This window comes from Cynocephalus volans, chromosome 10, assembly GCF_027409185.1.
Source record: "Cynocephalus volans isolate mCynVol1 chromosome 10, mCynVol1.pri, whole genome shotgun sequence".
NCBI classification, from domain to species: domain Eukaryota; kingdom Metazoa; phylum Chordata; class Mammalia; order Dermoptera; family Cynocephalidae; genus Cynocephalus; species Cynocephalus volans.
The window spans coordinates 113,237,448-113,259,008 of NC_084469.1; the positions used below are offsets into that span (position 1 = coordinate 113,237,448).

General features: G+C 57.3%; 3 protein-coding genes across 5 annotated transcripts in view; 1 reads left to right on the forward strand and 2 right to left on the reverse strand.

The window, feature by feature from the left end:
* Positions 1–590: 590 nt before the first annotated feature.
* Positions 591–8,852, forward strand: LOC134388633 (cytochrome b-245 light chain). Its single transcript, XM_063111831.1, has 6 exons — positions 591–708; positions 6,571–6,640; positions 6,845–6,919; positions 7,203–7,286; positions 7,936–8,017; positions 8,542–8,852. The coding sequence occupies exons 1-6, from the start codon at positions 651–653 to the stop codon at positions 8,749–8,751; spliced, it is 579 nt and encodes a 192-aa protein (XP_062967901.1). The 5' UTR covers positions 591–650; the 3' UTR covers positions 8,752–8,852.
* A 2,225-nt stretch (positions 8,853–11,077) lies between these two features.
* Positions 11,078–15,349, reverse strand: IL17C (interleukin 17C). The gene is made up of 5 exons (XM_063110090.1): positions 15,337–15,349; positions 14,070–14,266; positions 12,359–12,439; positions 11,708–12,036; positions 11,078–11,315 (listed from the first exon to the last, which is right to left on the reverse strand). The coding sequence occupies exons 1-5, from the start codon at positions 15,347–15,349 to the stop codon at positions 11,078–11,080; spliced, it is 858 nt and encodes a 285-aa protein (XP_062966160.1).
* A 1,442-nt stretch (positions 15,350–16,791) lies between these two features.
* Positions 16,792–21,561, reverse strand: part of ZC3H18 (zinc finger CCCH-type containing 18) — a 61,565-nt gene continuing 56,795 nt past the window's right edge. For all 3 annotated transcript variants that reach the window (XM_063111988.1, XM_063111986.1, XM_063111987.1), the window contains 5 exons: positions 20,638–20,798; positions 20,290–20,489; positions 19,556–19,652; positions 18,171–18,267; positions 16,792–17,516 (listed from right to left, as the gene is read on the reverse strand). In XM_063111988.1, the coding sequence (XP_062968058.1) occupies positions 17,315–17,516; positions 18,171–18,267; positions 19,556–19,652; positions 20,290–20,489; positions 20,638–20,798 (757 nt within the window). In that variant the 3' untranslated portion in view covers positions 16,792–17,314. The remainder of the gene's footprint in view (positions 17,517–18,170; positions 18,268–19,555; positions 19,653–20,289; positions 20,490–20,637; positions 20,799–21,561) is intronic.

Here is a 21,561-nt window from a genome sequence, read left to right on the forward strand (position 1 = left end):
CCATGGATGTCCACAGGGCACACTGGGCCGCGCAGGGTGCTCCCAGCTCAGGCAGCTGTGTGGGATGGCCTTGTGGGGTGCAGTCAAGGCTCTGGAGGTCCGTCGGGCCCGTTTAGAAAGCCGACCTTCCAAACTTCTGTTTAGAGGCCTGTCGACACCGCTGGACCCTCGGTCAGAAGCTCGGGTGGTGACTGGTCCCCCGAGGACGAAGAGGCACTGGTCAGATAGTCTTGAGCAGCCCAGGAATGCGAGGTCCTGGTGGGCACACCCCCTCCCGCAGAGCCGGGGGTGCTGGAAGGAGGAAGTGAAAGCGGGGAGGGGCGCGGTCGCCACCGTCCATGGGGTCGGGGCCTGGGTGGGAGCGCCAGGCAGGGCCAGGCCCCGTCGGGTCTGATGGAGAGTGTGGGGGGCAGAAGGCTCCCGTGACCACCCACCTTACAGCTGGGGCGTGCGCCCGTCAGGCAAGTCACCTGGGGAGCCGGGGTCAAGGTCGGGGCGAGCTGGGTCGGGGAGAGCTGGACCGGGGCGGGGCGGGGCCGGGCTCTGGGCGGGGCCGGGCTCCGGGGGGGGGGGGGGGGGGGGACGGGGCCGGGCCAGCGCGGGCTGTGGCGCCAGAACGCAGGGGCCGCAGTGAGTGCCCGGCAGCCACCATGGGGCAGATCGAGTGGGCTATGTGGGCCAACGAGCAGGCGCTGGCGTCCGGCCTGAGTGAGTGCGCAGCCCGCGGGGCTGGTAGGGGCTGGCAGGGCCTGGGGCGGGGCGGGGCGAGACCCCGGACTGCGGCCCGGCAGTGGGGGCTGGAGCCTGGGTGGGAACCTCAAGACTTTAGCCGGGACCTCGGCTGCAGGGCGGCGAGTTGGGGGCCCAAGGCAGGCTGCGTCTGGGGGCCGGACAGAGACTGCGGGGCGCGGGGGTGGGGTTCAGAGACCCCCGCGGCCGTGCCGCCGTGTTCTGCCGCTGTAGACCCGTTTGGATCACCGGGCCTTCGCCTTCCCCTGCGCCCCCAGCCCCACCCCGAGCTGTGCCCCCTGAACTTCCCCACCCACCGTCCGGACGGACCTCCGCGGAGGAGGAAGTTGCAGCCCAGGGGCGGAGGCGTTTCGGCCTGGTGGTTTCCGGGGAGTCGCCGCCCTGCCCGGTTGGGAAAACCCGGCTGGATGACCCATCCCCGCAGCCCCCTCCTTCCCTGGAGTGGGGGGCTCCTCTCCCCCGGACCCAGTCGAGCTAGGCTCGCTTCCCCGACGTCCCGGGCTGGGGAGATGGGCTCCTCTCATGGGGGGACAGTCCTCTCCATCTGTGGGCCATCCCCCAGCCTGCACAGGAGGTCTAGAATTTCACAAGGTGGCTGGAAACCACCCAGAGCGACAGCCCTGCCCAGACGCTTTTCTTTGGGGGCAGGATGGCACGGCCCCCAAGTCACCCTGCCATGCAGCTGCTCAGGGGCCCTGGTGAGGGGCAGTGGGTCTTTGTCCCTGCACTGTTATTTGGGAGCAGAATCCTCTCAGAACCAGGGTGGGGGAAGTATGGGGCTCAGGAGGGGTGAGGCTGGGCCCCTCCACCCCAGGAAGGACTTGCAGCCAGTGGATTGGAGGGACTGGGGGTGACAAGGAGGGTCCCAGCCACTGCCACTCACCTGGGGCCCTGTAAGTGCCCTGCCCCACCCCCACCCTACCTCCAACACCCACCTGGGTCAGCTGTGGACAGTGAGCAGAAAGGGTGAGGGGTGGGAGTAGAGAAAGAGGAAATCTCTGACCCGCACTTTATTTGGGGTAGGAGGCTCTGCAGCTGGGGCCCTGCAGTTTGTGTCCTGGTGGGTCACCTCCCTTTCCGAGTCTGAGTGGCTGAGAGCTGGGCGGGTCAGTTTAGACAGTTCTCCCACCTCTCCCCAGAGGTGACCCATGGGACCGTCACCCTGTCTGCCACATGGGCTATGCCCTACCAGCCTGGCATCCTCTTTCCTCCCAAAACTCCCCAAGCTCCCTCCAGGAAGCAGAGGGTGACAGAGGGCACCCAGCTGGGACCTAGGAGACCTGGACTCTGGTCCTCATCGGTTGAGGCAGTGACTGTCTGGTGCCCTGTCTGTCGCATGCCCACTGTGTGCAGGTTTTACAGTCCTTGCCTCGGCTAAGTCCACAGCGCCGCAAGGCAGGTACTGTTCTCACGTCCAGTTTAAGTCAGTTCAGTGGAAGCGAAGAGAAGTTGCAGCTGTGGCTCAGTTTCCCACATTAAATGAGACGGCTTGTGGAAGGTCTCCCAGTGCCGTCTGCTGACTTTCCTTTGTGCCTTCATAAGCTACAGCCATCTGGGATTGCGTGGTCCTGTTTGGGACCTACTAGCATTGCATCCAGGAGTCTTCTTTATTATCACAGAAAATCCCAATGAATCAGACCCCCTCCCCGCTATGCTCAAAACCATCCCATGGCTTCCTGTTGCAAAGAATAAAAGCCAGATTCTGCTGCTCTGGCCCCTGCCCACCCTAGGCCCCTGTCGATACTCCCCACTCCACAGCACAGGCTTCCTTTCTGCTGCTGGAGCTCCTGCGCATGCCCCAGGGCCTTTGCAGAAGCCATTTCTTCAGCAAACCATCTATGGCTGGTTCCTCCATTCATTTCTCAACTAGGAGGTCACGTGCTGGGAGATGTGTTTCCGGAGCATCCACCCTAAAGTACCCCGGTGACTGTCACATTCCCCTGTTCTAGTCCCCACCATCTGTTCGTTTCTGCCTCCTCTCATGAGACCACAAACCCCAGGAGAGCAGAGCCTTGTCTGTCTTGTCCCCCGCTGAGTCCCTGGCACCTGCAAAGAGTTCCTGCACATAACATGTGCACTATAAATGTGTGTGGGATGCTGGCATGAGTCCTCAGGCCTCCCTGGTGGAGCCACTGGTGTCTTGGCCTCCTCCTGCTGACAGCAGGCAGCAGAACTGAGGTGCAAGACAGAGACATGACACCCCCAAAGACGAGCAGACAGCATGCTGGGTGAGTGCATGAGGAACCCGACCTTCCCTCCTCCAACACACACAAACCAAGTGCTGATGCGCACACTGAAAAGTTAATATACAGCTGAGCTCAAAACCCAAGATGAGAGATCTGCAGGGAACAAACAGTGAGGTTTCAAGGTAGTGAGCAAAGGCTGAAGTCTACAGACACTCAGGAGAATGAGACCCAGCTTTCACCCAGTGGGATTTCAGGGTCTCTCTGTGTTAAAGGAGCTGAAACTGAACTACATGCGTGAAGCTGGTGTTGGGAGGTGCTGCCTGTATAGAAGCCAGACTGGAAACCATTCCCTCCAGCCACCAAAGGAGCAAGGAAGCTGGTTACCTGCTACCGGAGCTCTGGATGAAAAAAGTCATGCACAAGAAAAACTCAGGAAACCCAGGCCTGTGATGTGCAGGGTGTGAGGACTGGCTTTACCTTACCTTTGTGGTAAAGGACCACTGATCAAGAAATTGAGATAAACTAGATTCAGGACTGAAGAAAACCATAGGCCCCCAGCAGACGTAAATGCGAAACTGTTGTGTAAGAGCATTTCCTCCATCAGCACACGTGGACGCCACAGGGAGACACGCTGCTGGGCACGAGCTCTCGAGCACACTTACGGATTGAGGAAGTGAGCCATTGAGGGACAATCAGCAGACACCACAGTCAGGAGGGTGCCCATCCTCAGAAGCAGATCTCCCAGCAACATTTGAAAGAGACTCAAGAATAAGCATGTTTAAAGTGTTCACAGAGATGAAGGAATGGAAACTTATGTAGCTAAAACAGGACAATGCAAAAAGTGAATTAATGTAGAATGTCAACAAATAAAAAATATAGAAAGTCATTAAAGGGTAACAGATGGGAGCGCTGGCTGGTTGGCTCAGATGGTTAGAGCGCAGCCTTGTAATACCAAGGCCAAGAGTTTGGATCCCTGTACCAGCCACGTGGAATGCAGCCCAAAGAGATAAAGAGGTGGGAATTATTAAACAGAAGTTGAGTTATGTACAATAGTTTGAGAAGACCTGGCATATGTATAATAGAAGTTCCAGAAAAGAGAATCGATAGAATGAAGGGAAGCAATATAGAAAGGATAATGGATGAGCATTTCCAAGAAATGAAGAAATCTCAGGTTGAAGGAGAAAACAAAGTCCTTTACATGACAAATGAAAGTGAGTCTCTTACTTGGACACATTGAAGTGAAATCACACATCATTAAAAAAATCTTAAAAGCTACCAGAGGAAAAATGGATTAGTACTAGACCACAGACTTATTATCAACAGTAATGGATGCCGGATGACAATGAAATCATATATCTTAGGTGCTGAGAGAAAAACATGTCTGTGTAGAATTCAGTATCCAGATGAACTGTCATTGAAGAATGAGGGCATTTTCAGATATAGGTAGAGTTGCTGCTAACAGACCCTCACTGAAATGATTACTAAAGGATGTACTTCAGCAAGAGGGAAACTGAATCCAGAAGAACTGGGATGCAAGAATGAAGATGCTGTAAATATTGTCTGTAAATAATCATAATGAGTAATTTGGGGGTGAGATTGGAGTTAAACATTTTAAAGTCCATATGTGACTCAGGAAGAGGGGATTTTAAAATAATTAACTTTAAATATTGTTGGGAACTTATTGTAAAATGTAAGAATAGCCTGATGTCTAGTTAGGAAAAAAAAATGTAAGGATAAATAGTGGGACAACTTGACATGATGTATCTCTTGATGTGATAAATATGAAATACCCAACACCAGCTTTGAGAATTCTTGCCTAAAATGTCTTTGAGTTCAGTCTAGCCTTCATGCTGCTTCCACTTCACAAAGAACCCAGAACTGAAGGACAAGGTGAACGGTGCCTTGATGAACAGCCAGACACATCCAGAGTGTGGGACACTCTGGAAGACATTAAAAAGTGCCATAAAAGGGCCGAGCCTGTGGCGCACTCGGGAGAGTGTGGCGCTGGGAGCGCAGCAACGCTCCCGCCGCGGGTTTGGATCCTATATAGGACTGGCCGGTGCACTCACTGGCTGAGTACTGGTCACGAAAAAGACAAAAAAAAAAAATAGTGCCATAAAAAGTAAAAAGGTAGGACATTGCCGTAGATTTAGAAAGATGAAAGACACATAACCAAATGCCAGAGACTTGATTAGGTCCTGGTTAAATGAAAAACATACATAGAAGATGTGTGTGGGGAAGTGTGCATGTGAACTAGGTGACATGAGTAAAGCACATGTGTGACGAAACATGCATGTGGAGGGGGATGGAGGAAGTGGCCGAAAGTTAAGTTTTGCATCTGAGCAGAGGATATGTGGACGCTCATTGTACTAAGCATCCAACTTCTGTTTGATGAAGATTTCACAGTGAGGGAGGGAGGGAACTGTTAAAATATAACCAGATATGTCACTTCCACACTTGTGTAGGAAAGGAAGGGTTAGACAAAGTTTGATCAAGTCTGCAGAAGGCAGGGGAAGCAACATAAACTCTCTTTAAAGAGAAAACACAAAATGAGAATAAGTTCAAATTATCTCCAATCACCATCAATAAAGTATGTTAATTCACAATCACATTGCTTTAAAAAAAAAAAAAAATCAGCTATATGAACTTATTCACGATAGCCCCAAACTGGAAGCCGCCAAAATGTCCCAAAGATAGAAGAATGGAAAGATAAACTGTGGTCAATTTATACAATAGAAAGCTACTCGAGGAAAGAAAGAAAGAAAAAGAAAGTTACTGATCCGTGCAGCACCACGGATGAGCATGAACCCTGGCTGCACAACGGAAGCCAGGCATGGGGCCAGGTCTGGACTGGACAGGGACAGAAGGGAACTTTGGGGACAGGGAAATCTTGATTCCCACGGGGTACACGTATGTAAAAAGCTTACACTCGCAGGTATGTAGTCATTATGCTGTAATAGTTACTAGGAATTCTGGAGGTGCACGGGGGTGATGGTCGCATGCTGTGGATTATGTAATGCCACTGAACTGCACGCTCGACATGGTCCATTTTACGTTATACATGTTTTACCACAATATGAAAAAGCAACTACTGGGGAGAAAAGATGCAGTTACACGTGCTTACACGAGGCCCCAGAAAGCAAGACCAATGGAGTTGGAGATGAACGATAGGACAGCGACAGAGACCAACCAGAAGGAAGGTGTGGTGGTGGCAGCGCCCGGCAAGGACTGACATGAAAGTGGGCCACGCAGACAGGGACAGAGAGGAGCCCATGGAATGCGACAGGGACGACCCACCGGGAAGATACAGAAATCCCCAACCAACAATTAGTGTTTCAATGTGCAAAGCAAAAACCCAAAATGACAAGGGGAGATCAGCAAGTGTCCAGCTGCTGAGTGGCCTCTGGGCCGGGCTGTCCCTCGGCAGCTCCCATGCACAGTGGTGCCCCAGGCATGGGGAAGGGTCCCTGACCTCTGCCCCTGCAGCTGCAGGGGACCGACGGCTGTGCGTGGAGGGCAGGTCTGCGGGGGGCCGGGCGACCCACCGTGGGCAGAGAGGGGGTGGCCGAGGCCCCAGGACCCCACCGGGGGGCGGGGGGCCCACACAGTGCTCCTAACTCCCTGTTGCCCACAGTCCTTGTCGCCGGGGGCATCGTGGCCACCGCCGGGCGCTTCACGCAGTGGTACTTTGGCGCCTACTCCATGTATCCTTCCTGTGCGGACCCGGGCCCACGGGGAGGGGGCGGGACAGCGGCTGAGTGGCCGAACCTGTTAACCTGCTGCAGCCCTGCGCGCTATGTCCCGGCTGTGTGTCCCTGGGCCGCGGCTGCACCTCTGTTTTCTCAACACAAGGGCCCAGGGTGGCCCTCCAGGCTGAGCTGGGCTGTTCCTTAACCGCAGCGCCTCAGCGCAGCAGGGGTGTTCGTCTGCCTGCTGGAGTACCCCCGGGGCAAGAGGAAGAAGGGCTCCACTATGGAGCGGTGGTAAGTCGCCTCCCCATCCTGCCCTGGGGTCCCTCCCGGCGCCGCGGGCCAGGACGGAGCTCACCGGGTAGGTGCTTGGCCGGTTGCCCTGCAGCAGCCTGGTTCCCTCGCTCCGAGGCTCGACCCATTCCTCCTCCCGGCAAGCCGAAGCTGGTGCCTGTCCAGCCGCTGCCAGCCCCTGGAGGAGAGAGGCCTGGGTGCCCTGGGATGGGGGTGGGGAAGGGGCAGTCCTGAGTACAGGCCCCGCCCCCACAGTCTGTCTTTCCCACCTCCCTACCTCTAGGGGACAGAAGTATATGACCGCTGTGGTGAAGCTGTTTGGGCCACTCACCAGGAATTACTACATCCGGGCCATCCTGCACCTCCTGTGAGTCCTCGCCCCCCTCTCCGCCCCAGGGATCAGGAGGGCCTTGGCATAGACCCCTTCCACTGGCCTGGCTGCCTGGACAGGAGAGCGCCGGCCAAGTCAAGCCCCTTCCTTGCCTGGATGTTTTTCCAAACAAAAACCCAGGTCCCAGGCTCTGGCAGAGGTACCCCAAACCTGTACCCATCATCTGTTGTGCAGAACAACTCACCCCAAACCTTTGCAGCTTAAGTGCACAGCAGTCATGTTTTGGGGTCGCCTGGGATCAGCTGGGTGGCTCTTGCTTGGGGCTCATAGGGAGGCTTGAGTGGAAGGTTCCCCGCACACGTGTCTGGTGGTCTTTGCTGGGAGGTGGTGGAAACACCTGTGCATGTAGCCACTCCGTGGCTGCCTGGCCTTCCTCTGCATGGTGGCTAAGGTCCAAGAGTTAGTGTCCCAAGAGTTGTCAAGGTACAGATTGAGGCAGAGGACAGCTCCAGGGGCCAAAACTTAAGCCCAACCTTTGGCAGAGCTGGCATCCCTGTGGCCTGGGGTCCGGGGGACAGCACATTTGCCGTCTGTCTTGTCCTGAGATCTTGTGGGGCTGGGGCTTCAGACCCCCTTTCTGACTATCCTCCTGTGTTTCCCATCCTCCTGCCCACCCCCTCCCCAGGCTGGCAGTGCCCGCGGGCTTCCTGCTTGCCACCATCCTGGGGACTGCCTGCTTGGCCATTGCGAGCGGCATCTACCTGCTGGTAAGTGGCGTCCTCTGTAGTCAGCCCACCCCCAATCCTTGACACCCTCAGCCAGGAGCTCTGCGTCTGAGCCCACGCGTTTGCATCTGTCCTGGGGGCGGCAGCAATCACTCGTCCCGTGTGTCCCGGGCCACTTCCCTTATTTTCTCATCGATCTGCGCTGCTGCCCTGCCAGGTGGGAAGTGGGGTCTCCACTTCACAGACAAAGAAGGGGAAGGTCAGAGAGGAGACCTGGCTTGTCCTGGTCACACAGCCAGGCCAGCTGAGATCCCAGCCTGTATTTTTGTTGTTTGGGGTTTTTTTGGCCGCTGGCTAGTAAAGGTACCAGCTGTGGACCTCTGTGTTATCATACACCACCCTCTGACCAGCTCAGTTCTCCGGCCAGGCCCCAGCCTGGATTTGGATCCATTTATCAGGCTCTTTTCTCCTCTTAATCGTCTTTGCTCCAATTTGGGGGTGGGCCCCCCAGGGAGGGCAGGGAAGGTGTGGCCCGCAGTGTGGCTCAGCCCTTCCATGCCCCCCAGGCGGCCATCCGTGGTGAGCAGTGGACCCCCATCGAACACAAGCGCCAGGAGCGGCCACAGGTCGGAGGCACGATCAAGCAGCCACCCAGCAATCCCCCGCCCAGGCCCCCGGCTGAGGCCCGCAAAAAACCCAACGAGGAAGTGGCGGCAGCGGGCTCCCTGGGTGGTCCCCAGTCCAACCCCATCCCAGTGACTGATGAGGTCGTATGACCATCGCTGGACCGGTCTGCCATGGCTCTGACCCACACTCCCCTGCACGGCCACCACTGGGCGGCCACACTTGCAACAATAAACACAGAGAATGCCCTGTGCGCATGTAGCTTTTCCTGGGGGCTGATGAGAGGGGCCGCCCCTGACATGCACCCCCTTTCCTGCCTGGTGGAACCACACACCATATTTTGGTTTCATTAGCAGCAGCGTTGCCTTCTTTCTCTGCAGCCCCTGAAATCACGGTGTCTCGTATATTCTATGAAATACGGTTGGCACCTGGAATTCCAGGTATGTGAGTTTCTGTTCTGAAATGTACTCCCTTGCCTGGGAGGAGGGAGAATGTGTCCTCCCTTCCCAGCTTTCCCAGACCCTGCCTGGACTCACCCTCTGGAGTGTCCCTAATACCACCCTAAGCGGCTTGGATACCAGAGGTGTCAGATGGGGCTGAGTGAAGAGGGAAAGCAGATTGAGCAAATGAGCAGGTCACCGCGACTCTCCCTCACACCCCACCACATCCAGCCTGGTATCTGTCCAGCTCAACCAAAATCTGGCCACTTCCAGACCCTCCTCCCGCCTCCCTGCTCCACCCTCACCCTCTGCGGGCTACTCCCAGCACTGCAGCCAGAGCCGGCCCTTCCAACCCAAAGCCCTGCCTGCTCAGAACCTGCAAGCAAGCTCGGCTCGCTCTGGTGAAGCCCAGGACAGACGCTCTGCACCCCGGCCCCACTGTTGCCCTCCCTGTCCCCTTGGCTCAGCCACACTGACTGGGCTCTGACCCTTGGACACACCAGGCACAGCGTCTTCTCGGGGCCCTTGCTCTGCTGTTCCCACTGCCTGGAACACCATTCCCAGATGGCTGCATGGCTGGGCTTCCTCCCCGACCTCTGCCTGGAACTGCGGCCCCTCTCCCCTCCTCACCTCCACCCTCACTGACCGAAGGCCTCCTGCTGGGTTTGTCCCGTGCCTGGGGGGAGGTGGGGTTCTGCCCGTTTTGTTCACTGCCCTGTTCCCAGTGCGGAGGACAGTGTTGAACACTTCGTAGAAACCTCAGTAAGTGAATTGAACACAATCCTCCCAGGCTCTAGATAAAGGCCACCTCCTCCAGGAAGCTTTCCCTGAGTCCTGCTCCCTTGGGCTCCTGGGCATGTGTCCTCGTTCCCCACAGCAGCCTCCCTTCTTCTGGGCACTTGCACACAGTAGGCATTAATCAGTGGGTGAAGACTGGTCAGGCAGGGGGGGGTCCTGAAAACTTTTCAGTGGTCCCACGGCCAATGTCAGCTTTTAGTGCTGGGGGACCTGTGGTCACAGGTGGGAGACTAAGGCCCTGAGACTGCCCCAGGGCCTGGGCCCCCTTCCCACAACTGAGGCCCCTTCATTAAATGCCCACAACAGAACAAGGGCATGGGCCGCTCGTCCTGACAGCCCCTGGTCTGGCAGAACAACAGTCCTGAGGGGCTCCTGGGCCTCAGGACTGACTCTGAAAGCGGTCTGGGCCCCTGCGATGGTGGGGAGGGTGACTAGTTCTCTCTCTAAGGAGGGCACATGCCGGTCAATCATGCTGCGAAGGCACGTGTCCCCAGCTGACACCCCCTGGGAATTTATCCTGAGACACCTGTCCTTGGGGCAGAGATGGTGCCCCAGATGCTCATGGCCATAACGAAGGGGAGAGGTCATAGCTTGGTTTTGGGGAGCGTGGCCCACTCCCGTGACCAGGTCGACAGCAAAACTACGGGGGACCTCCTGTGCTCCCCACGCTAAAGTCCATCCCCACCCTGGTGCACCTGCTCATTCGTGCATAGACCTTTCTGGAAGGACACACCAGAATCTGGGGCCAGCGGCTGCCCCTGGGGGACCAGCTGGGTGTCCAGGGCGGGATGAAGGACAATGTGTCATCGAATGCCATCCTCTGGGGATGTATTTGTCAGTTTAATAACACGCGTTTACACTTAAAATAAATAATTGCTTAAGAAAATAGAGGGGTACTTTTTCCTCCCAGACAGGCTGGGAAGAGGGAGCTTGGGGTCCTGGAGCAGCCGGCGACCCGTGAGGGTCCTGGGCCAGCGAGGTGGAGGCAGCCCTCAGACAGCCTTTCCGTGGTAGTTTTAAGACGTTCTCCAAGAGGAAACGCGTTCCTTCTAGCGCCATCGTCCGTCTTTGTAAAAGGGTAAACTTGAGACTGGAGATGGGGACGGAGCGGCGGAGGGTCACCCTCCAGGGCCGGGAATCCCAAGGACATGGGGGAGGGGCCCCGCCCTGTCGCGCCGCCAGGGTCGCCCAGGAGGTATAAATAACCATAAATACGCATAAATAGGGGGCGCCGCAGCGGTCACCGCGCCGAGCGCGGCAGGACGCAGGTGCAGCCGACGGGCACACGGATGAACTCGGCGTGGAAGGCGAAGGCGCCGGGCGCACAGGGCCGGCGGCGCAGCACCAGCAGGCTCTGCAGCAGCTGCACCGAGTTGAGCGCGGCCGTCTCGCGGCCCGTCCTGGCGTTGATGCAGCCGCGGCACAGGCACTCGGCGAAGGCCAGCTTCTGCGGGTAGCGGCTCTCGTCCGTGTCGACGCTGCGGGGATGGGCGGCCATGCAGCCGGGCTCAGCACGGGATCATCCGAGAGCGCAGGAGCAGGGCCCGGGGCTTCCAGGAGCCTCCCTCCCCTTTCCCTACCAGGAGCTCAACCCAACCAATCAAACCCATCCTGCAGGACCTCGAGCGGGAGATCGGGAATTTCCCCACCGGACCCTGGTAGCCAAGGTCTGGGGACAGCATGTAGGGAGGGGACAGCAGCGAGGACGAGCTCAGCTGACGGAGCCTCAGTTTTCTCTGCCAGTGGGGCTGCTGGATGGATGGAGAGGTGGGGGTGATTATGCCCATTTAACAGGTGAGAACACCGAGGCCAGTGTCTAGAGGCAGGAAGGAGTGCCCAATTCTGCCAGCGGGGACCCCGCAGTCCTCACCGGTATCTCCAGGGTGAGATGGAGCGCTGGTGAGTGTCCGCATCCAGTACTTCCTCGGGCCGCAGCACCGGGCACTGGGTCCCAGCTGGGGACTCCTCCTGCTGCCGCCTACGACCTGCTGCCTCCAGGCTGGACACCAGGGCTACAGGCAAGGCCTGCTCCCACTTGGCACCTCGAGCCAGCAGATGTGGTGGGGCCTGGCCAAGGGGCAGCTCCTCAGCCGAGTAGCAGCGTGGGGTCCCATGGCCGTGAAACGCCTCCCAGAGTGGGGGGCTGTGGTGGGCCAGGCTGGTGGTCAGCCAGGTCAGAAGCAAGAGGCCATGGAGTAACTGGTGGAACAGGTGGGCAGGTGGTCAGGGGGTGCTCAGGGAAGGGAGCACCTCACTTCCAGCCTAGCTTGCCTCCTTCCCAACAGAAAGATGGGGTACAGCCCTCCCTTTACAGATGGGGAAACTGAGGCCCAGAGAGGTTAGCCCAAGGGACCCAGCACACCAGGGCTTCTAGGACCTGGGGAGCTGGTTCTCTTTTCCCTCAGGTTAGGGGGCTTCCTAGACCCCATCCCAACATCCTCATTCTAGGCTCAGAGAACCAGTCCTTCTGGGCCAGGCTGCACTATCCGGGTGGGTGCATGGGGAGAGGTGCCGGGCTCACCATTGCTGGTGGTGGTGGCGGTAGCGGCTGTAGGCTAGGCTCAGAGTAACCTGTGCAGCTGTGACGGTTCCGGAGGTGCACCTGGTGGCAGCAGACCTGGCTGCAGCAGGCTCTTTATACGTTTTACACCTGCAGCCACACCTGGGGAAAATCCGGCACTTCCTCCTGGGGAAGTGCCCAGCCGCGAGTGCTTCCTCCTCCTGTCCCTGCGGGTCCCCGCCTCGCTATGCCCCATGCCCTGCCAAGCCCACCTCTCACAGACACAGAACACCACAGACAGGCTTGTGTGGAGCCCCTGTCAGACCCTGTTAACCTCCCTGCCACACCCACAGGGACCCTTCCCAGCCTGCCACCTGCACACGGAGCCACGATCAGGTCCTGCCCTCACATTCTCAAAACTGACCTGAGCACCTGGGGGATGGGGACAGGGGCTTGCTCATTTACATCCTACTGTAGTGCTCCCCCAGGGCCAGTGTCTCCAGTTCTCTGTTGGTGGACATTGTGGTTGATTCCATTTTTTATCTAAGATGATCAAGATCAGGTGAACATCACATGACCCCCCTCTTGCACAGGTGGGAGAGGTTCCAGAAGGGACCTGAGTTAGAAAAAGGTGTCTTCCTCGGGGTGCACAGTGTAGGGGTGGGAGGACAAGGTCTGAGGGCCCTTGGGCAGTACGCAACCTGCTCAACCATACCCAGTGTCCCTGGAAAGAGAGGAGGGAAGGGAGAAGAGGAAGGAAACGAGGAAAGAGGGGGGAGGGGGAGAGGGTCCCCACCTTGGGCAGATCCCATCTCTGCTCCACCGCCACGCCCCGGTGTAGCCAGCGAGGACTCCTCCTGGCGTCCCCACCCTCCCAGAACACTGGACACAGGTCTGTCCAACCATGGTCCACCCATGGCCCCAGGGCCGGGACCACGTCAGGGGCAGTTAGTGAATGATGAGCTGAATGCCCACGAAGGAGTTGGGGGACAGACAAGTGACGAGTGGGATGGAGGGCCCCCCCCCGCACCTTGGCTGGGCCCACCCCCATCTCCCGCCTCTGTCCCCACCCTTTGTGGACAGGAGTAGATAAGGCAGCAACCCTCGAGGAGGGCTCAGAGAGGGCAGGGACCTGCCCCAGTTCCAGCCCCTGATCTTCCCTGTGTCCCCACCCTCCTTCCCTGGAGCACTCAGAGGGGCTGCAGCCTGGATTCCAGAGCAGCTAGATTCTGATGACAGGGTCTCTGGGGACATGAGGGGCCCCTGGTGCCTGAACCCAGGCTGGGTGACTTCACAGTGGGAGCCCCCACATCCACAGTCAGTTGGAATCACAGGTTAGAATCTGCCATGGCGAGGGGGTGGGAGTTGGCTGGGCCTGCACCTATGAACATGGGCACCAGGGACGCAGATATTCCCTGGAGACCATTTCCAAAAATTTCCAATGAGAGTTCACTAGGATTCGAGGCAGGGCCTCCAGGGACCTCCCTGCATCTGGCTGGCCCTCCCCTGCCCCCTGCTGGGTCTCCCCCTTAGCTCTGTTGTTGGAACTGTTCTATGTCCAGGTGAATTCCCACCTGTGGCCGCCTCCCTCTGTCCTCCCCGTGGGCTCCTCCTCCCCCCAGGTCCTGACTCATTCTCCCAGGGGGAGGAGGCTGCTGGGGGCCGAGGCGGGGCCTGGCGGCGGCATCACTTAACTAAGATCTCAAGCTTGGTGCGGCCTGGGTCCCGCTACCTTCACCTCTGCCCGCCTCTTTCCATCCTGCGCCACCTGGAGGGTGTGTTCTGGCATTTTCTGTGTTTCTATTTTAAAAGCCAGCTGAATGAGAGCCATCTGTGCAGACCGCAGGTGAACCCGGGACAGGGCTTTGTGCCCACCCATGTGAGCTGCCCCAGGTGGTGCGCTGTCAGCGGGGTCCTGACAGCCAGTCCCTGGGACAAACGGGACCGGAAGGGCGCGGGGTGGGCTGGGTGGCACCTCGTTCCTGTGGGCAGCTGAGGCAAGTGCAGAAGTCCTGGCTTGGGCAAGACTGGAAGTGGCGGGAGGATGACAAAGGTTTGGAGGGCTGCCGGGAGGTGGCGGCCCATACAGGCCCGCCCCCAGACAGACCACGCCCCCTGTCCCGGCCGGTGGCTCAAAGGCTGGGGAGAGACAGATGGAGACCAAGGCAGGAAAGCAGAGACATGGAGACACCCACCCAGGGACAGAGGAACCACCCTGGCTGGGTGGGAGCCACCCTCGTGGGCCTGGCTCAGGAGGTGGCCTGCAGGAGGGGCCTGCACCAGCTCAGGTTCCCCCACATCCCACCTGCCTTGGGTTCAGTGTCTCCCCAAAACTTCATCTCCACTGGTTATAACTGTTGAGGGTGGGAGATCCTATTATGGTAATTGAAAGGTCAGGCCTTGAAGAGGTGATCAGATTGTAGAACCCTGCAGTAGTGAATGGATTAAAAATGGTGGTCAGGGGCGTGGTTCTGAGGGCTTCAAAGGAATGAGGAAGAAAGTCTTTATGCTCTGTCATTTTCGCAACGTGATGCCCTGACGTCACTGAAGTCACCACCAAAGAAAGCCTCACCAGATGTGTTCCCTGGACTTCAGACTTCCAGCCTCTGAAACTATAAGCAATAAATTTTGTTTTCTTACAAAATTACCCAGTTCTGTGTATTTTGCTATAAGCAACAGAAATGGACATAGCACCCTCCGTGCAAGGCAGCAGTGCCACCCACCCCAGATGTTTTGAGGTCCAGTGGGGAGGAGGCGGGGTAGGCAGGAGGTAGGGGGTGTCCTGTTAGGGGTTCAGGGTCACTGCTCCTCTGAGTTGTAAATGTGCAGTGCAGGGGGTTATGCCAGGACTCGCTGGCCCGCAAAGGTGTCTCTAGTCAGATGGGAAGCTGGACACACTAGGGGTAGAGGTGGGGACGTCTGCAGGAACTGCTGGTGGGAGCGCAACATTAGAGTGAGAGAGGGAACAGACGGCAGAGGTCCTGTCCTGGCGGCCTCACAAGCTCCTGTCATGGCGGGTTTGACTCCAGCACTTTTACCAGCAGGAGTGGTCTCCTGGTCTCTCTGCCTCAACCATGGCCCCCTCCAGTGCCGGTTCCCCAGGCCTGTTCACCTGGGGCCTGGATAGGGGGGCTGCAGCTCCTGGGGCTGAGGCCGAGAGCACGGAGGGGCTCATGGAGCCTCACAGCTGGCGGGAGGAGGGGCTGGTAGCATGGGCGCAATCGCAGCAGGGCAGGCCCAGGAGAGGACTGGTGGCCACCTGGTAGAGGGCAGGTGCTCTAAGTCATCAGGGGGCAGGACGTGACCCCTGGTCACCAGAATCCCACACAAACCATCCTCAGTGAACTGAGCAGTAGGTCATGTGAATGTGATGGAGTCCAAGCAGGAATGGAGTGTGAGGAACTTGTGACCACCTCCAGAACTGTGCACTGCCTGGAAGCGTCACATTCTCTGGAGGGCAGATGCCCAAGGGCCGTCCTCACTGCGTGACAGAGCCCTTCCTGTCCCCAGACACTAGCCGGAACACCCTCTCCACTGGACACCGGAGGGCAGAGTCCCCCGCACAGGCCACCCTGCTTGCTTGGGGGAGTTCCCTTTGTGCCTGTCTTCAACCCGATGGCAAATCAAAGCCACAAAAAATTGCCCGGACTCACCATCAAGACCAAGCTGCTGTGACCCAGCTGAATGGCATGGCTGTGCTGTGAGAGGGGTGCAGATGAAAGATAGGAACAGTCCACTGGAGAGAGCACAGGCCATCTGGCAGCACTTCACCTGGAGGTTCTAGGAAGGGCAGGGCAGGCCGTGGCGCCATGCTAGAGGACGGACCTGGAGTGTGTGCTTGGGAGGCCTTGGGGTCTTGGCCTCTCTGGGGCTCCTGTGTGCACTGAGTGTCACCTCAATACTCACAGGGGTGGGGGCGGTGAGCACCAGGGGGCGCTCTCCCATGGGAGGGCTGTGGACTAGCACACCTCGGCCCTCAATATTCCCATCTGGGTCAGGGCGAGGTGACGTGGTCAGAGCAGAGGCCCTCAGACTCCCTGCCAACTGCTATACTGTCCCTGCCCAGCCCAGCGCCCATTGCTGGGAAGGTGGCACCATAACCCCAAAGGGAACAGGGTGGGTGTTAGCCCACCTCCACGGTGGGGAAACTGAGGTGCAGCACCCCACAGAGGACTAGGTCCTTGCCCGCCTTCAGTGGTCTCCCAAATACCAGGCAGAGTACAACGGAGTCGAGGGGGCTGGGCCCAGGCAGACAGACAGCACAAGGGCAGGGACAACTGCTTATCAAAATATTTTATTTTAGGAGACCCTCAAAAAAGATCCTCCACATTAGACAGATGCCCCACAATACCCCTGGCTGTTTTTTTGGTCTTTTCTGTATTTTTTTTTTTTTCCTTTTTAAATCAACTAAAACAATTTGATGCTTAAAATAAAAGACAGGAACTATTTCCCAATCAGACTTTAGTCAAGAATATATATATATTTTTTGATCCTGGGGCGGGAGAGGAAAGGGAAGACGCTGCCAGTAGATCAGGAAGTGTTCGGTTCCTCATTACCAGGACGGAGGACGGCTCTGCTGAAGACAGGGACACACAGCAGGGGCTACCGTGGCCTGACTGGAAGAGGGGCGAAAAGGAAGGGGGGTGGGAGGGAAGAAGTGTTGTGAGCTGGGCAGGTGTCTGGACTTATAATTTACATAAAATTGGTGCTGCGGTCGCGGGGTGCCGACCTGTCTGTGCGGTGGGACTTTGCTAGGGGAGGGACCGACCCAGTCTGGTGAGCAGGCTGGGGTCCAGCGTCGTCTTCATTTCGTGTGTGGCTTCTTTTCCAGCTGAGAAACTTTTTTTTTCTCTTTAAATTTTTAAAAAGAATCACAGCCAAAATAAGACATTAACTGCAAAATCCAAATGGCTGTGCTTACCCTATTTATAAAAACACGTGAGAGTCTGCTCTGGTGAGCCAAGCCCGTGGGCTCTGCTATACTTTCCCGGGGATCTTGGCCCGCTTGCGTGCGATGGCATCCTCCACGGCTTTGAGCTGCTTCAGGAGCTCCTCCCGCCGCGACAGTGTGCTGGCCTTCCCTGATTTGGTGCTGGCGGCGGAGCCCGCGTCTGAGGCCTTGCCGGGCACACTCGTGACCTTGCTGGAGCTCCTCGACTGGGGTGATGACTGACGCTTCCTGGGGGGTTTGGAGGGACAGTAAGGCAGGACCTCAGAGCTGTGTCTGCTGGTGCGGGGAGCAATGTAGAAGTCCTCCCTGTGAGCCAGCATCCAGGCCTCCTCGGCAGAGTCCCCAAAACAGGACAGGGCTCTGGCTGGTGGCCTCCCACTGCCGTGCCTGTTCTGGCCACAGGCAGGCCTGGCCAGCCCCGCTCCCCTGGCCCTGCCCCTTCCTTCCCAGAGCAGAGACTGGGAGGGTTCTGGGCTGGCCCCTTGTTCTTCACCCACGACCTCTCTGTGTCCAGGGCCAGGGGGATATGAGAGAGGTGTGGGGCATCTGGGCCCAGGGCAGCCCAGCAGGTGCTGCAGAGATTTCCTTTGGAAGGATCTGCATCTTGCCCCTGAGCCCTTGACATGGAGAGTAAGAAAGGAACAAGCATCATATCAGCCCCCGGGCCCTCCTCAGGCCCCACAAGCCGAGCACCTCAGGTGTGTCCAGAGCCTGCTGGTGGGCAAAGTAGGAGGTGCAGCAAGTCCGGGCCACCCTGCTGCCTTCTGAGCTTAGGAGAGTCCTGGGGCCTGGCCCAGGGCTAGCCCTGATCACCTTGGCCTCCTCAGGGCAGAGGCTGGGTCCAGCTCCCTCAGTGTGCCCAAGGCATAGGTGGGGACTCACCTGTCTGCCGGGGCCACAGGGGCTTTCGAGCTCTGGCCTCTCTGCCGCTCTGGCTTTGGGGAGCCCAGTCTCCCACCTGACTTCCGGTCCCGAGAACCTGGGCAAAAGGGAGCAAAGTAAGGCTGGCTGGTGGTGAGGGGTTCAGTGAGGACAGCCTCACTGGATGCCTGGGATCTAGTTCCAAAGAGTGGAGGCACCTCCACGTACCTCCTCTGCTTTTATGAAGAAGATAAGAATGGAAGAGCCATGTGAAAAGGAGGGAGGTGTGAGCGCCAACGTGTCACAGGACCAGGCCTCAGTGACACTCCTGACGTCAAGGTTGCATCTGGGTTCTCGGCTTTACCGAGCACTCCCTGTCTAATAAAAAGAAAACAAAACTCTTCCTTAGCTTTGAAGAAAGCTATCACATGGGTCTTCAAATACGGAGCGATAAAAAACGTATGGCAGTTTAAAATAGAAAAGCAAAACCAAGAGGTCAGGAGTGTTTTATCCCACCACTGTTAAGGTGGGGCATGTGGCAGTACGAGGTTAGGGTCACCACCCGGCGCAGGTGCCCTGGTTCGAGACCAGTGAGGGAGGGTCACACAACCCAGGCAAGGATGGTGAGGTGTCTCCCAGGCCAGCCCACCAGCTTCCTCTTCCTGCACTCAACAGGCCCAGGAACCTGCCCTGGAGGGCGCCCTGAACCTCAGTCTCTGCCAGTGGTGGCCAGGCCCCTGTACCCCCATCTCAAGGAGGAAACTCAGGTTTTGCTCTGCCTGTCAAGCCAGCCAGGAAGATTCCCATCTTTCCATCTGAGCCAGGGGCTCTCAAGGTGTGATACAGAGATGGCTGAGGGTCCCCGAGCCCCAGCCATCTCTACACGGTGAGACAGTAACACAGGTCTACACGGTGAGACAGTAACACAGAAACACCGACTGCCTTTCCAGCTATGTCCCTGTGAGCCTGTGGAGTTCCGGGTGCCCCATGATGGTGCCATGCCGAGAGGGGCGGTCCCAGCTGCTTTCAGTCAGCCAACATTACAGAGATTTGCAAAAAAGGAAAATCAATGCCATTCCTGCTAATTTCTTTTGTTTTGGAAAATGTAATTATTTTCAATAAATGGTATTTGTGTTAAAATGTAGTGGTTTATTACTGTTATTTTAAAACAAATAATAAATTTTGAAATTTTAGTTACTAATATCATAAATATTGATAAATGTAACTCACAATTAGAAGTTCTTTGGGGTCCTCCTCAGTATTCTTTAACAGCAAACAGGGTGTTGCAACCCAACAGTTTGAGAGCTGTTGGCCAGCACTCTGGGGGCCCCACTGGTCCTTCTGCAAGCCCCCCAAGGCTGCCCCCGTCTCTGCCCTGGTCCCTAAGAGGCCTAGGGGAGGCTCACCTCGCTCGGGGGATAAGTTCGCCCGCTTGGCAGGAGGAGGGCTTTGTCTGTCCTTGTCTGATGGTTCATATCGCTTCCTGCTCCCCTTATCAGCTGCCTAGAATGACAGAGATGGCATGATGGCAGAGGGCCAGTGGCCGCATCCTCACACCGGGCTGTCATCACCAGCGACCTGCCCTCTGTTCCCACAAATCCCTCTCTGGGGCCTCCCGAGGGGCCTTCACTGTGCGCAGCACTTTTTGCCCTGCACAAGGCCTCCACGACCCATGTCCTCCACTGGGAAGGGCCCTGTGGCCCTTCTTGCCCCCACCGGGGTCATTAGCAGGAAATGGCCCCCGTGTGCTGGGCCTCTTGCCCTGCCAGCCACCTGTACAGAGACTTGGGCTCTCTGATGCCAAGGGAGGGGTGAGAACCATGGCGCTTTGGTGACGAGAACTTGGGCTGCATCTCCCTGCTCTCTGTGCTCAGGCTGCTCTGTTGGAATAAGCTGGGCTACAGGCACAAGAACGCGTCCTTGAGGCAGGAGGTGCCCAGGACCTGTTCCCCGACGTGCCAGGCTCTGCTGATGCATGCAGGAGGCCACACACTGGCTTCACTTGGTCTCAATCCCACAGGAGGAATCTGGCCCGAGGGAGCAGGACAGACCTGAGGTGGCTCCCTGGGCTCCCGCCAGCCGGGCCCAGGCACTGCTGCTTGGATGTTGGGCAGCCCACTGCCCGGGACCCTGGCCTCACCTTGTTCAATAGCGTCAACTTGATCTCCTTGTGGGCAATGAACGTGCTCTGCTGGGGCTGCCCAGCAGGTGCCTGCTGAGGTGTCGTGGGCTGCTGGGAGGACTTCCCGCCTGCAGGTGGTTTCACAGATTTGGGTGGTTGCGTGGACGAATCCCTTTTCCGCTTTTCCTCCTTAACACCATCTTCTTTCTTAGATTTTCCTGCCAATAAGAAGTCCTAGTTAGGGCATACAGTGACCGTTTTCCCGTGGGCCGCTCTGGCAGCCAGGCAGCATCTAGGTGACACCACCTTTCTCCTGGGAGGCCCAGCCCCTCTGGGCTGCACCCCCAGGACACAGGGCCCACATACCTTTCTCCTTCTTGGTCTGGGCTGGGGTGGGGGAACGTGAGCTGGCTGAGGACACAGGGCTGGCCAGGTCCGCGTACATGTCCTCCGAGTCCACACTGTGCGCTGAGCTGCTGCTGGATGTGGCACTGGACACTGAGGAGACACTGCTCACGCTCAGGGACCTGGACATACACAACACGTCTGTGCCATGAGGCTGACCGCAAGACAGACTGGCCCAGAGGCGGGTCTCTTCAGTGTGCTTTTGCCCAATTTAAAATTATCGTTAAGGAACGTGTACCCAATGAACGTGAGGTTTGAGGGGGACTCTGAGTAGTTCGAAGGTGCTACACAGTGAAGGGATGACTGTGCCACTAATGAATGGACACACTACTGGGGAGAGAATGGTGACTGAGCTTGAACCAGCACTGCTGATGGCAGAACATAAGCAGGAGAGTCCCTGGTTAAAGGTGACTGCTTTTGTCTTCAGTAAAATCAAAAAGGAGATGAGGGATTTCCCTGATGTCAGGGCACGCCTCACAAAAGTGAGGAAGATGATCTTCAGACCCCAGGTCCTGTGGCCAGCACTTTGGCGTCTGCCCCGCCCTGCCTGCCACACTCTGAGGGGGCACACACCAGCACTTCCTAAGGGGGGTGGGGGGTGGGGGCACTAGAACAGGGGAAGGAGGAAGGAAAGGAGAAGTTTTTTATTTTTAAAAGCAGGTTAGGTCTTTGAAGCATTCCAGACCTATTAAGAAAGATCTTGGGCAGATGTGTAAACCACTTGCTGCGTGGAGATGAAAGAGCAAGCTTGACATAAGGAATCAGGGCTGATTTGATGCTGTCTTCTTTTTAAACAACTAAACAACAGACATCTTTTCCACTTACTTGAAAAGGGGGGGCTCCCCCACCCCTTAAATGCCCGGGCCTGGCTCCCTCCACTAGGCT

Coding starts and splice junctions, on each gene's coding strand:
- IL17C (XM_063110090.1), bottom strand. Junction 12,440..14,069: donor AGAGGCGGGCAGAGGTGAAG/GTAGCGGGACCC, acceptor TGCTGCCACCAG/GTGCACCTCCGGAACCGTCA. Junction 11,316..11,707: donor ATCTCACCCTGGAGATACCG/GTGAGGACTGCG, acceptor CCATCCCCGCAG/CGTCGACACGGACGAGAGCC.
- LOC134388633 (XM_063111831.1), top strand. CDS start 651: ATGGGGCAGATCGAGTGGGCTATGTGGGCCAACGAGCAGGCGCTGGCG. Junction 6,641..6,844: donor TACTTTGGCGCCTACTCCAT/GTATCCTTCCTG, acceptor GCAGCGCCTCAG/CGCAGCAGGGGTGTTCGTCT. Junction 8,018..8,541: donor CGAGCGGCATCTACCTGCTG/GTAAGTGGCGTC, acceptor CATGCCCCCCAG/GCGGCCATCCGTGGTGAGCA.